Source organism: Hemitrygon akajei, chromosome 29 (assembly GCF_048418815.1).
Source record: "Hemitrygon akajei chromosome 29, sHemAka1.3, whole genome shotgun sequence".
Taxonomy (NCBI): Eukaryota; Metazoa; Chordata; class Chondrichthyes; order Myliobatiformes; family Dasyatidae; genus Hemitrygon; species Hemitrygon akajei.
In genome coordinates, this window is record NC_133152.1 from 28681330 (window position 1) to 28695228 (window position 13899).

The 13899-nt window shown below is 46.0% G+C and overlaps 1 protein-coding gene across 4 annotated transcripts in view; it reads left to right on the forward strand.

Moving 5' to 3' along the window:
* The window catches only part of ccdc187 (coiled-coil domain containing 187), a 58193-nt gene extending 47941 nt beyond the window's left edge, over positions 1-10252 (forward strand). For all 4 annotated transcript variants that reach the window (XM_073032027.1, XM_073032028.1, XM_073032029.1 and 1 more), the window contains exons 9-12: positions 3253-3366; positions 7424-7539; positions 8559-8656; positions 8803-10252. In XM_073032027.1, the coding sequence (XP_072888128.1) occupies positions 3253-3366; positions 7424-7539; positions 8559-8656; positions 8803-8957 (483 nt within the window). In that variant the 3' untranslated portion in view covers positions 8958-10252. The remainder of the gene's footprint in view (positions 1-3252; positions 3367-7423; positions 7540-8558; positions 8657-8802) is intronic.
* Positions 10253-13899: the final 3647 nt, after the last annotated feature.

Here is a 13899-nt window from a genome sequence, read left to right on the forward strand (position 1 = left end):
ATCCCTGTTGCTTGTGATTGGCCCATATTCCTCTCAACCTTTCCCATCCACGCATTGACTTTGGATCAGACATTGACTATTGCCAGAGTCGGCCAGTGAGGCTCTGACCTCCAGGAGGGTACCACTGAGGTGTGCCTGGGTAGGTGGGGCATGCCCAGGCAGGGGTAGGTTCTGGTCAGCTTTGAAGTGTTTCCCAGACACTGAATCTGGGATTAGCTCCTCAGAGCTCTGGGATTTCCCCCTGTGGGAGTAGGGTGTGGACTACAGCCAAGGAGCCTGATGGCTCTCTCTTTCATCCTTTCCCTGTGGCGAAACGGTAGGTGCCAGTCCTAGCAGGGTGGGTAACAGTCACAGATCCGAGCCAGGCTGCAGAGGCTCAAGCACCGATCTAACTTTTACATATTTTGTGTATTTAATAAAATGCTGAGAATTGCATTCTCAGTCCTCACCTGGGACCTTTGCTCCGTATCTGACCCAGGACTTTTGATGGGATAATGTGGATCATTAGTTTGTGTCCAGTCCCCACACCCTAATGATCCCCGTAGACCACTGTGCAGGATTTTTAGTTTTCCACTGACGACCTGCATTTGCAGTTTTTGAATTTATTGCAGGATCCTTGTCAGAAACAGTAACTTCAACTTTTAACTAAAATCAAACTGCTGATGAAACTTACTGGGTCCAGTGGCATCTGTGGAGGCAGGGGAGTGGTCGATGATTTGGATTGAGAGCCTGCCTTTGAACTGTGTGTGTGCTGGAGTTCATAGAAACATAGAAAACCTGCAGCTCAATACAGGCCCTTGGGCTCGCAAAGCTGTGCTGAACATGTCCTTATCTTTGAAATTAACTAGGGTTACTCACAGCCCTCTATTTTTCTAAGCTCCACTTACCTATCCAGGAGTCTCTTAAAAGACCCTATTGTATCCGCCTCCACCACCGTTGCCGGCAGTCCATTCCACGCACTCACTGCTCTCTGCGTAATTAAAACTTAACCCTGACATCTCCTCTGTGCCTGCTTCCAAGCACCTTGAAACTGTGCCCTCTCATTTCAGCCCCGGGAAAAAGCCTCTGACTATCCACACAATCAGTGCCTCTCATCATCTTATACACCTCTATCAGATTACCTCTCATCCTCTGTTGCTCCAAGGAGAAAAAGCCGAGTTCACTCAACTTATTCTCATACGGCATGCTCTCCAATCCAGGCAACATCTTTATAAATCTCCTGTGCACCTTTCTATGCTTTCCATATCCTTCCTGTAGTGAGGCAACCAGAATTGATCACAGTACTCCAAGTGGGGTCTGACCAGGGTCCTATATAGCTGCAACATTACCTCTTGGCTCCTAAACTCAATCCCATGATTGATGAAGGCCAATGCACCGTATGCCTTCTTAACCACACAGTCAACCTGCACAGCAGCTTTGAATGTCCTATGGACTCAGACCCCAAGATCCCGCTGATCCTCCACACTGCCAAGAGCCTTACCATTAATAATATTTTCTGCCATCATACTTGACCTACCAAAATGAACCACCTCACACTTACCTGGGCTGAACTCCATCTGCCACTTCTCAGCCCAGTTTTACATCCTATCAATGTCCCGCTGTAACCTCAGACAGTCCTCCACACTATCCACAAAACCCCCAACATTTGTGTCATCAGCAAATGTACTAACCTATCTTGCCACTTCCTCATCCAGGTCATTTATAAAAATCTCGAGTAGGGGTCCCAGAACAGATCCCTGAGGCACTCCACTGGCCACCGACCTCCACGCAAAATATGACCTGTCCACAACCACTCTTTGCCTTCTGTGGGCAAGCCAGTTCTCGATCCACAAAGCAAAGTTTGTGATGTACCTCAAAGATGCAACATTTTGGAATGTGCACACATCAGCAGGGGAAGTGTTGTCTAATTTTAAAAATATCTTGTTATGTATGATACACAAGGAAATGACAAGGTTCCTGCTGGTTTCAGGCGTTTTGTGGCAAGTGAAACTTCCGTTAAGGGCCGTAGTGACTGGGTTGTCAGGACAGTGGGCAACTCGACTCCACAAGGTGACTTGACCCATGCAAGTGCTTTGGAGAGTGCTGCAGTGGCTAGAAGTGCAGAAAGGCTGAAGCACACCCGTTCCCACGGGATGGACAGAACGATCCCACAATACTGCAGTGGAGAACTGGGGAGATTTCCTTGCTCCTGACCAATCAGCGGTAGAAGGGAAAGCAGGCTGAACTTTGTCTGAGAGACCATCTTGCCTATTAAATAGCTCACAGGCTTCCTCTGTCTGTGGTGAGATGTTTGTGCTCAATGTTTGTTTTTAATTTTGAGGGGTTTTTTAATGTTTGCCTGCAAATGGTTTTTTAAAAAAACACATCTGCTTCTATTTTTTACTAAGTAAATCATGCATAGCAAGCAAATTCAAAATGCTGGTGGAACACAGCAGGCCAGGCAGCGTCTATAGGGAGAAGCACTGTGGACGTTTCGGGCCGAGACCCTTCGTCAGGACTCGGCCCGAAAATTCGACAGTGCTTCTCCCTATAGATGCTGCCTGGCCTGCTGTGATCCACCAGCATTTTGTGTGTGTTGCTTGAATTTCCAGCATCTGCAGGTTTCCTCGTGTTAGCAAGCAAATTCATAGCTGTTGAAATATTTGAGCCCATTTTGTGTTAACTGCTGCCCACTGGACAATTGGACCAGGCACCCCCTGACAGTGACGCCCCACTATACTTGAGGCACGTGATGTCATCATCAAAGTGCTCAGTAACATTTTACCAACCGAGGTTAGACCATCGTGATTTCTTTGCTTTTGCACATAATAAAACAAGAACCAAACTGCATGTAAAATAAGACATATAAATACAATATTTCTATTGAAATTAAGATGTGGTTTGAAGTATCCTCTCGGGACGTAAAAATTCCTTCTCGAGTCACTTCAGTCTCATGAGAATGTAATTGTTATCAGTACTGACCACAGCTCTAAATATTTGGCAATGAACTGGTCTCTTTGTTTGTGTGGCTTAGGGACTGTTTGCTCTAGGGTAGATTGGCGGGGGCTGTCCTTTGAGACACACTCATCCCCGATCTTTCCTCACCACAGCCCTGTTTTCCACGTTATCCTAAAACCAGCTGGTTCACCCCACCCCTGTCTGGCACTCCAGCTCCCCCACCCCCGCACTCCCGTATGCAAACAGTTGCTCCTCTTGCATTGCCTTTGATGCCAAAAGCTAAGCCCTAACCGAGACCAAATTTGTGACTTTCAGGAAATTGCCCGGTACATCCAAAGACAGGAGCTGAAAGCCCACAAGCAGTCCAAGGAGCTCAGGAGACCGTGCTCCGGAGAGAGCAGCAATTCCCCAGAGAGGTGGGAGAGGCGGGTAAGGAAGAGTGTTCCACGTCTGGCATGAGAAATATTGAATCTGTGGAATTCAGTGGCACAAGCGGCTGTGGAGGCCAAGTCATAGGGTGTGTTAAAGCCGAGCCTGGTCCGTTCTTTATTAATAAGGGTGAATGGTGGGACAGACTCGAAAGGATGAACAGCCTAATTCCGCTCCTATGTTTTTATGGTCTGAGGAAAAATTGTGCAGGAGTCTTGGCCTGCATCATCATTCAGCACAGTCTTGCCTGTCAGCACATCTCCTACAGACTCCAGCCTTCTCCCGAAGTCCGTTGACTCCTTTTGTATCTTAAAAAAAAATGCTATATGCTTCTTGACTGTGTTCATGAACACGGCCTCTGCAGCCTCTGTGGTAGAGAATTCCACAGGTCCACTACCCTCTGAGTGAGGAAGTGTCACCTCCTATCTCCACTGGTTCTAGGTTGCACAGCCAAGGGAAACACAGAAAAACCGGCTCTTCAGACCACCAGGCCCATTTCCGATATCAAACACCATTTACAGTAAACCTGTACGAATTCCATTTTATTTCCCTCTTCTCCACTTTCTCATCAACTTGCTCCGGATTCTACCGCCCATCCACACACTGGTGGTGGCGGGGGGGTGGGGGCGGGGCGGGGGTGGTATTTACTGCGGCCAATTAATCTGCCACACCACGCGTCTTTGCAATGTCAGAGAAATCCAGAGCTGGGAGAGGCCCATGCCATCTCAGAAGGAACTTGCAAAGTGCTCACAGACAGTATCTGACATCTTCAAGGAGCAGTACCTCAGAAAGGTGACTTCCGTTATTAAGGACCTCCATCACCCAGGTCATGCCCTCTTCTCATTGTTACCCTCAGGATGGAGGTACAGAAGCCTGAAGGTACACAGTCAGTGATTCAGGAACAGCTTCTTCCCCCCTATCATCTGATTTCTAAATGGACATTGAACCCGTGAACACCACCTTTCTTTTTAAAGTAAACTTCTGTTTTGCACTAAAAAAAATATATATAATTTATACTGTAATTGATTTACTTTTTTTTCCCTATATTATCGTGCATTGCATTGAACTGCTGCTAAGTTAGCAAATTTCACGACACATGCCGGTGATATTAAACCTGATTCCGATCTGGAGTCAGCATTGAACCTGGTGCTGTGAAGTAGAGACTCTACTATTGTGCTAACCCCCCCCACCCCACGCCCCACGCCCCCGCATCCAGTCCATCAAACCCTGTGAAAATTCTATACATTTCAATGAGGTCTTGTCTCGTTCTTCCAAAGTACAAGGCTAGTCAATCCCATCCTTCCTCTTTGGGCAAGCCCACCTTGTTGTAGTCCATCTGGTGAGTTCCCCTGATGGCAGCTACGTAGCAAAGATTGAACCTGCGCACACAACACTCCCAAGTGTGGTCTCACGGAGACCCAGTTGAGTTATGTAAAACACATTGCGCCTGTACTCCAAGCCTCTTGACCGTCAAATTATTTGCTTTCAGTAGCTGGTGTACAAGGACACGCAGATCCCTTTTGAGTGTCAACATTTCCATATCTATCTTCATTAGATGAATACTCTTTTTTTTTGCTGCCGTCATGAATAATTTCATATGCATCCATGTTGCACTGCATTTAATCTTCCATTCACTCAAATTTATCTAAAGCACCTTGAGGCTCTTTCTGTATTCCTCACAAATCACACATCCACCCACCTTGTGTCAAAAGTAAATTTAGAAACATTGGGTTCCCTCAGCCCAGTCACTGATTTTTGTGGTTAATAATTGGGGCGCAACAGTGATCTCTGTGCACTCTGGGAAAAAATACACACTTCCCCTGTTGTTTCCTGTCTACACCCATTTTTAAAATCCCTGCTAGGATATTGACCCCAATCCCTTTCATACTTTCTATCTGGGACTTCAGAGGCTTTCTGATCACCCCAACCACAGGTTCTCCTTTACCTGTTCTATCAGTTACATTTTCAAAAAAAACTCCAGTGAGTTTATCAAACATCATTCCCCTTGCATGAATCCAACCTTTTTTAATTCTCTCGGTACTTTCTGGCTGCTTTGTTATCACATGTGTTGTGATAGATTGCGGCAATTCCACCGGTACCATTGCCAGCTAATGGGTCTATACTTTTCATTTTTCTCTCCCATCCTCTTTAAACACTGCGATTATATTTGCCACTCTCCAGCCCGCAGGAACCATTCCATAATTAATAGAATTTGGGAAGACAACAACCAATGCGTCCATTATTCCCTCTTTCATGGCTCTGGGATGCAGAAAATCAGGTCCTGGGGATTTCTTGGTTTTCTGCTGCTGTGTATTTGGCACTGTTGTGTTCTGACCAACACACTCAAAATGCTGGAGGAACTCAGCAGGCCAGGCAGCATCTATGGGGGAGAAAAGTACAGTCGACGTTTTGGGCTGAAACCCTTTGGCAGGACTGGAGAAAAAAAGCTGAGGAGTAGATTTATAAGGTGGCAGGAGGGGGAGAGAGAAACACCAGGTGGCAGGTGAAAGCTGGAGGGGGGAGGGATGAAGTAAAGAGCTTAGAAGTTGATTGATGAAAGAGACAGAAGGCCATGGAAGAAAGAAAAGGGGGGAGGAGCACCAGAGGGAGGTGATGGGCGGGGCATGGGGATAAGGTGAGGGAGGGAAAAGGTGATGGGAAATGGCAAAGGAGGGGTGGGGTGGAGGGCATTACCAGAAGCTGGAGAAATCGATGTTGGAGGCTACCCAGACAGAACATAAGATGTTGTTCCTCCAACCTAAGTGTTGCCTCATCATGACAGTAGAGGAGGCCATAGATAGATATATTGGACTGGCAAGTGGAATTAAAATGGTGGCCACTGAGAGATCTTGCTTGTTCTGGTGGATGGAGTGAAGATGCTTGACGAGGCGATCTCCCAATCCACGTCAGGTCTCACCGATACACAGGGGGCCACACCAGGAGCACTGAACACAATAAATGACCCCAACAGACTCACAGGTGAAGTGTCGCCTCACCTGGAAGGACCGTTCGGGGCCTGAATGGTAGTGAGGGAGGAGGTGTAGGGGCAGGTGTAGCACTTGTTCCACTTGCAAGGGTAAGTGCCAGGAGGGAGATCAGTGGAGAGGGGCGAATGGACAAGGGAGTCGCGTAGAGAACGATCCCTGCAGAAAGTGGGGGGGGAGAGAGATGCGCTTGGGTGGTGGGATCCTGTTAGAGGTGGTGGAAGTTTCCGAGAATTATGTGCAGGACATGGAAGCTGGTGGGGACAAGACCTCGTGAGGATGAGAGGAACCCTATTCCTGGTAGGGTGGTAGGAGGATGGGTAAGAGCAGATATACGTGAAATGGAAGAGATGCAGTTGGGGCAGCATTGATGGTGGAGGATGGGAAGTCCCTTTCTTTGAAAAAGGAGGACATCTCCTGTGTTCTAGAATGTAAAGTCTTGTCCTGAGAGCAGTTGCCGTGGAGATGGAGGAATTGGGAAAAGGGGATAATGTTTTTACAAGTAGCAGGGTGGGATGAAGTGTAGTCAAGGTAGCTGTGGGAGTCCGTGGGTTTGTAATAGACATTGGTGGATAAGCTGTCTCTGGAGATAGAGAGAGTGAGATCAAGATAGGGAAGGGAATTGTCAGAAATGGACCAGGTGAATTTGAGGATAGGGTGGAAGTTGGAGGCAAAGTGGATTGTCAATGAGTTCAGAATGGGTGCAGGAAGCAGCACCAATGCAGTCATCGATGTAGCGTAGGAAAAGTGCGAGACAGTCACCAGTGTCGGCTTGGAACATAGACTGTTCCATGTAGCTGACAAACAGACAGACCTAGCTGGGACCCATACGAGTGCCCTTTGTTGGCTAAAGAGATGGATGAACTCCGTTCACCCGAAGGCCTGAAGCTGAATGGATTGTCTCCTCAGTGACTGGGATCTAGACATTTCCTGTAACTCCATATGGAGTGTGGGTGTTCAGCCAGAAACTCCATCTGTGCAGCTCCTTTAAAAATGAAATGGTTGGGGGAATGAGAGTTGAAATTGGGCTGTGTTGCTGAAACGCCTTTGACCCAATCACCTTCGTCCTTTAGAGTCGAACGGGCTTCTCTCGCCAGGAGCGGCTGAATTCAGAAGGATTCCCATCTCCCAGTGGTGGGCAGAGTCCAGAGCGAGGGTCATCACCAGCGGAGCAGCTGACACAGTCGAGGTACACACTCGCGTGAGTGGGTGGGTGGGGGAGTGACTCCAGTCGCCATCGCACTAAAGGGGAGTTTGTGTGTTGCGTAATGTGAGGGGTGATATTGTTCATAAGAGAAACTGTTCTACTTAATTCACAAATGCCATCATTGAGTTGTGTTCACTTTAAAGGACTGTCTGACATAATGACGTCAGTGTAAGGTTTGGTTTGTTTGTAATGGAAAGAAAAGGCAGTGGCTTTTGTTAAGCGCATAAAATGACTCGCGTGTTTTATTCACACGATCCTACATGTGAATGTCCTCTGTTTCATCCCAAACTTTTACTCCTGAAGCTGCTGATTGCCTCTCCTGAGGACTATTCCAAGTTACCTACAACTATGTAAACCTGAAGCTTGGAGTTACTGAGAATTAACTGGGTGCAGTGGCTCCAGTGTTAGAATGAATGGAGCCTCCACCTTGCCCTGAATACCACCCATGGCATCTGTATTAACCCCAACCACCAGTACAGCGGAGACCAACTCATCTACCAAGATAGTGAATGCTGAGAGAGTGTTTCCAATAGTGGGTGAGGCTAGGACCAGAGGGCACAGCCTCGGAATGCAAGGACAGAGATGAGGAATTCCTTTAGTCAGAGTGTGGTGGATCTGTGGAGGAAAAGTCATGGATACATTTAAAGCAGAGGTTGCTAGGTTCTTGCTGAGTAGGGGAGTCAGTGGTTACAAGGAGAAGGCAGGAAATGAGATTAAGAGGGATAATAAATCAGTCATGATAGAATAGCAGAATAGAGACTTGAAATGGTCTTGTATTTGTCCCATAGAAAAGTCAGAAGTTGTGTATCTTCATCTGCCATCTTTAAATGAAATAAACGGTTCCACCTACAGAGTGAATGAGAAATCTGTCGGTCTAAATATAGCCAGTGCTTGGGGCTGTTCATACACCCACAGTTTCCACAGCTACATTGCATTTTTAGAGCTATTCATCAGTGTCTCAAAATAAATTTTTAAAGCTTTTTTTAAACATTTTGCTGTAGGTATCTGTTTCCAAGAAATATCGCTGAAGAGATAGATCCAACCTTTAAAACCAAAAATGCCAAGTGTTCGCCAGAGACAGTCCATCCAGTTCCACCAGGTAACATCTCACAGGGCAAGAGCTGTACATCTAAATCAGTCCTGCCTCTCGGGCCAACTCCAGCCACTTGCAGCTTTTCCAATATCCTCTGTATTGATGCCTTCCCGCTGGCTAAACAGAAACTTCTGCTCTTCCCCCTGCCGCAGGGTTGCCTCACTCCCGGGCCGTGCCACCAGACGGTTTCTACGACTACCTGGACGAGCCCTCCGAGCCCACATTTGTGCCACCGACTCGGCGGCAGGAAGAGAGGTTGGCGAGACAGAAATCAAAGGAGAAGAGGGAAGGGTGTAAGCAGCAGTAAGAGAGGCCCACTCTGTGCCCTGGGCCAAAAAGCTGCTCTGTTCCGAGAAGACAGAGTGTGTATATATAAATATACATGTGCGCTGACACACACTTCTCTCTTTGTATAAACTTCAGGTTTCTGTTGCACACTTTGCTCGAAGCTCTCCAACTAGCTGTGTTTATGCCTCTGGAGTCTGAGGCTGTCCTGAATCGCTTGTCTCACTGATGTCTATAGATCTGCACCTATAGGCTCCGGTCCATTAACCCAGCGATAGCAAAAATCAGCAGGCATTCTGACTCTGGTAGTAGTCTGTTGCCCTTTAGTGTCAGTGAGGGGAGCCAGGGGTACGTGGGGGGGGGGGGGGGGAGGGGGTTGTTTCCCCAGGGGAAAGAACCAGCTGAAGTTTGAGCGGCTAGCAACATGGAAATGGTCATTGATGAGACCAAAAGGTTGTGAATTTATGTGCCCCTTCCTCATCCTTTCTGTTCACATGAGTCAAACAGGCTACGTGCCCCTGGTCCTGACGGAAGTGCTTGCTGTAACTGTGTCCTGTAAGCAGTGCCCATAGTTGAGAGTGAGAGCTGAGGGAAGGGTGGCCATCTTCTTACCTCTGGCCTTGAGCCCTCCTGGATGAGGTAAAGAATGCCCCGCCCCCTCCCCATAACTTTCCTCGCGGCTCTGGAGTACGGATGGGTATGATGGATGCCAGGAGCAGGGACAAGCTGAAGATCCTCCCAGCCTTGTCGCCCAGCGACAGTGCCCCGACTTGCCACCAGAGGCCGCACCAATGCGGACAAGCCATTGCCAACTCGTGCCTGCTGCTCTCCACTGGAGGAGTGCCCCTAACTTTGTACAGACCCTCAGTCAGTGACCTGCCACATCACCTTCTCTATCACAATCCAAAGAAGCTGGCCCCAAGGGCTGAACATTCCAGTCATTTAACTTTTGCCTGTTTGGGTGTATTTAATAAAGTTAGAACGTCTATCTTAATCGTTATTCTGGACATTGAAAGAGAGCTGTAATCTGTATAGGGCCTGTGCTGGGTTTGTCCCGGGGTGTTTGATGGGATCAGCTAGGGAGAATTTTGCTTTTTACCCAGCCTCTGTTTCTTAAGCCCGGGAACGGTTCAAAAAAACGAAAATTGCTTTGCAGGATATCTCACTGCCTGTATTTGCAGCTACTGCATTTATTTATTTAACTGTTACCTTTAACCTGTAAGTTGGCTCATTGTGCCAGCGTTTGAGGTGGCATCTCAAATGTCCAAGTTTTGTATTATTAGTAGGACCAATAAAGAGTTTGTAGATCTGTACACATTCTAACGGGCAGAATTCTGTCTAATTCAATAATGTCTTGGTACATGTGGTGTATGTCACACTCTATGCTGACATTTTAAGAACAAATCTGTATTATTTTTTGTGCCAGGTTAACATTGCATGCCTTAATGCTATCCAAGTGACTATCTGGTGAGTGCAGTGGGAGAGTTGGCCCAGAGGCCATTCACTGGGGCTCCTTCTGTTCTCTGCACTCGCATCTTTGAAGCAGCAGGCTGAATTGCCCCTCAGTGATGAGGGGAGAAGAGATCAGTTCAACAGCAGGCCCCTTCAGGATCTCTCTGATGCTACTAAGGCTTCCCGAGGTGTCAGATGACTTTGAAGGTCGAGAAGTCCGATAATTAGATTTCCTGAAATCACAATTGCCTCTTCCACCTGGATGCTCTGTCCTGTTCTTTTCATTTTTGGACTACCACTGACCAGGGGCAGTAAGTATGAGACTTCACCCTGCCAGTGGCTGGTTAGTGAAGCCAGTTACCAAACAAAAAGCAGTTAATGTTGTTTACCGGAAGTGCTCTCTTTGTCAGAGTACAGAGTGGGTACCGAAGGCTACCTGGTCATTGGACAAAGGCATTGATCTTGTTGGGTAGAGATCTGTATTCGTTGACCCTAGGCCTCTCTCTGTCTACCCAAACCTTTCAAGTTTAGGAGTCACTTTCCCTTTCTTTCTTTGAGCTGAGGACTCCAAGTCCCCTGACTGTTGTCACCATAGGAACCATCTCCACGGATACTCACTGCAGCCAAGAACCCCCACTCAAAGCTGCAGCCTGTGATCACCATGGAAAATTCTTAGATTTAAAAGGGCAGTTTTAGGAAAAGTTCCATGACTGGCGCAGCTGCCACTTGAGTTTCTGTTTTTAAAAAGAAATGCCAATGTTTATCCATTTTATCTCAAAATGCATAGAAAATCCCCACCGAGCACATTGACTCGCCTTGCTGTCAGAATTCTTCCCCAGCTCTCCAAGGTTCAGAATCAGGCTCCTTGAATTTCTCTCTTTTAGTATTCTTTTAAAATCTCATTTTCCTCCCTCCCCCCCCCCCCCCCCCAAGTGCATTCCCATCGTGGTTATCAATATCATTCCCAGTGCTAGGAGATGTTTTCTCCTTCTCTGTTAGAGCTTCACAAAATGGCTGACTCAAGGTTTGCTGGATGGACATTCAAAGAAAACATCCCTGGATGAGGGAAGAAGTCACTTGCCCAGTGTGCCTAATGGTGTTCTCTCATTTCACCACCTATCCTCAAAGATGGGGCATTTCTCAAGAACAAGACTACTATTTTATGGTCTTCCAAGAATGAGTCACAAGTGTGTAGCTCCAGTTTTCCCAGCAGATGATCTTCACATGAACGGGTAACTCAGCATTGAAGTGACTCATTTGCCAACTGCAGTCACATGCACTGACCTTCCAACCTGTGGCCTGTTGCTCATGTTTTTGCTGACAGCCCAGTCCATGACCTATTGGCCATATCCATTGTCCTCCAGCCAGACATGCTCAATCCCATAGGGTAGCTGGAGACACAAGTACCTGTCGATGCTGCAGACTGGTGCTACAAGCCATCTGCTGGAAGAGCAGCATCTATGGGGTGGAAAGGACTTGTGGATGTTTTAGGTTGAAACCCAGTGCCCAGACAGATCCCTCATTGAGTCCTGTAGACAGGTTTTTTTTGTTGTTCAATCTGTGTAACTTCGAACATTTCCGTAAAAATAGATACACTTCCTTGGCTCATTTTATTTTAATGTCCTGTCCAGAGGGCTTTCCCGATAATCTGGTGAATGACGTGCCCTAAAGCTAATTCCCAATCCCGGGTCGTAGACTCTACATTGAGCTGGATCTCAAGCACAAATTTGCCCAGGGCAGCTCAGGAACGACAAGTTGCCTCCTTCCTTCTAAAACTTCCATTTGCCTCCAGAGTGAAACTGTACCTATCTAATCTCTTTCAAGTGAGCCTCCTGTGTTTTCCTGCTCTGAAGTGAGGAGGGAAGTGTCTTGTCCTCTTTAGAATACTTTGTCTCAAAGCTGCACTGGTAGGCAATCCAGTCTTCAATGGTTGGATCCTGGATTGTTTTGAGATGAGGTTGTATAATTGTCCTGGGTTTTGGGTAGGGTGGTAACTAATTTTCCATGTCCACACCAGTTTTGTATTTTATTTTTCTGTCTTACTCTGGATAATAATTAAAGAAAATAGAATCCTGCACAGCCAGGCAGGGTCCAGGGATTTTGATTTTGGAGCTTGAATGTCTTTGCATGGTATGGAATTCATTTCTTTATAGAATATGGGTTTCACAGATGCAGTGGGTATTTATTGTTTTTTTTTAACTTAGCTGTTTTTTGGTCTTGCAGCCCAACTAGTAATGTGGTTAAAGATGTGTCCTCCTTTTTGCCCCACAGTGGGAAGTGGGTCCATAAGGTTTGGATACAGTGGCCATTTTATTAGGTACACCTATACACCTGCTCATTAAGGCAAATATCTAATCAGCCCAACATGTGGCAGCAACTCAATGCATAAAAGCATGTAGACATGGTCTAGACCAGGGGTGGCCAACCTTTTACATTCCATATGTCAATTTTTTCACATACGAGTTCAGATGGGCCATACAACTCTTGTACCCCCATTCAATTCTTGTAAAATATGTTAATATAGACATATTTAGCATTTTTACATGATATACTGATTAAATATAAAAACAAGATAAACATTACTTACCTTAATGAGACTGTTAACAAATATATTTTGTCTTGATTTTTTTTCCTTTTTCTTAATCACATATTCTTTCCGTAACTAGCTTTAGTTTTTCTTCTAGTTCAGTCTGATGTTCTGTTTCATAGTGTCTATTAAGATCATGTCTTCTATTACGTGAGAAAGTGTTTTCACAAACAATGCACAACGGTTTTCCTGACGGACCCACTATAAATAAGAACTCATTTTCCCACTGTTCATTGAATTCATGCTTGCTATCACTTTCTGCTTTTCCTTTGCTCATTTTATTTTCACTGTGACAGGTAACTGAATGTAAAAACAAGGCTTACATTTCGAAAAAGTACAAAACTGCAAATGTTCACAAAGGATGAACAAAGCACAACTCCGTAGTGCCCGAGTGTCAATTGTAAACTGACTGGCAAAAACCTGCGACGTACCGCTGGTTCAGACACCTGGCGCCTCAGGATCAAGCAATTGTCAAACATGTATTGAACAGTTATGGAACGATGCAGAACAAAAGTCCTTCTTTCTAGTTTGACTCATTGAACATTTTTTAAAATTGAAAACATTAATGTGAAAGAAGATAACATTCGCCAAAAGATGTGCACGAAATAATAAAATCGCTTAAAAATAATTGCTAAGTTTTAGATTTATTCTCAGTAAAACCCATTTCTAGCTCTAAGCTACTTGAATTCCTGTTATAATTTTTTTCTACAAATCGGTTTTTGGTTAATACTTATTGCATGAGTAGGCTTACTGTTTTTATTATTATCACTGGGCTGCAATGTGCCACAGGTTGGCCATCCCTGGTCTAGACATTCAGTTGTTCAGACCAAACATCAGAATGGGGATGAAATGTGATTTAAGCGACTTTGACAGTGGAATGATTGTTAATTTCAGACAGGTTGGTTTGAGAATCTCAGGAACTGCT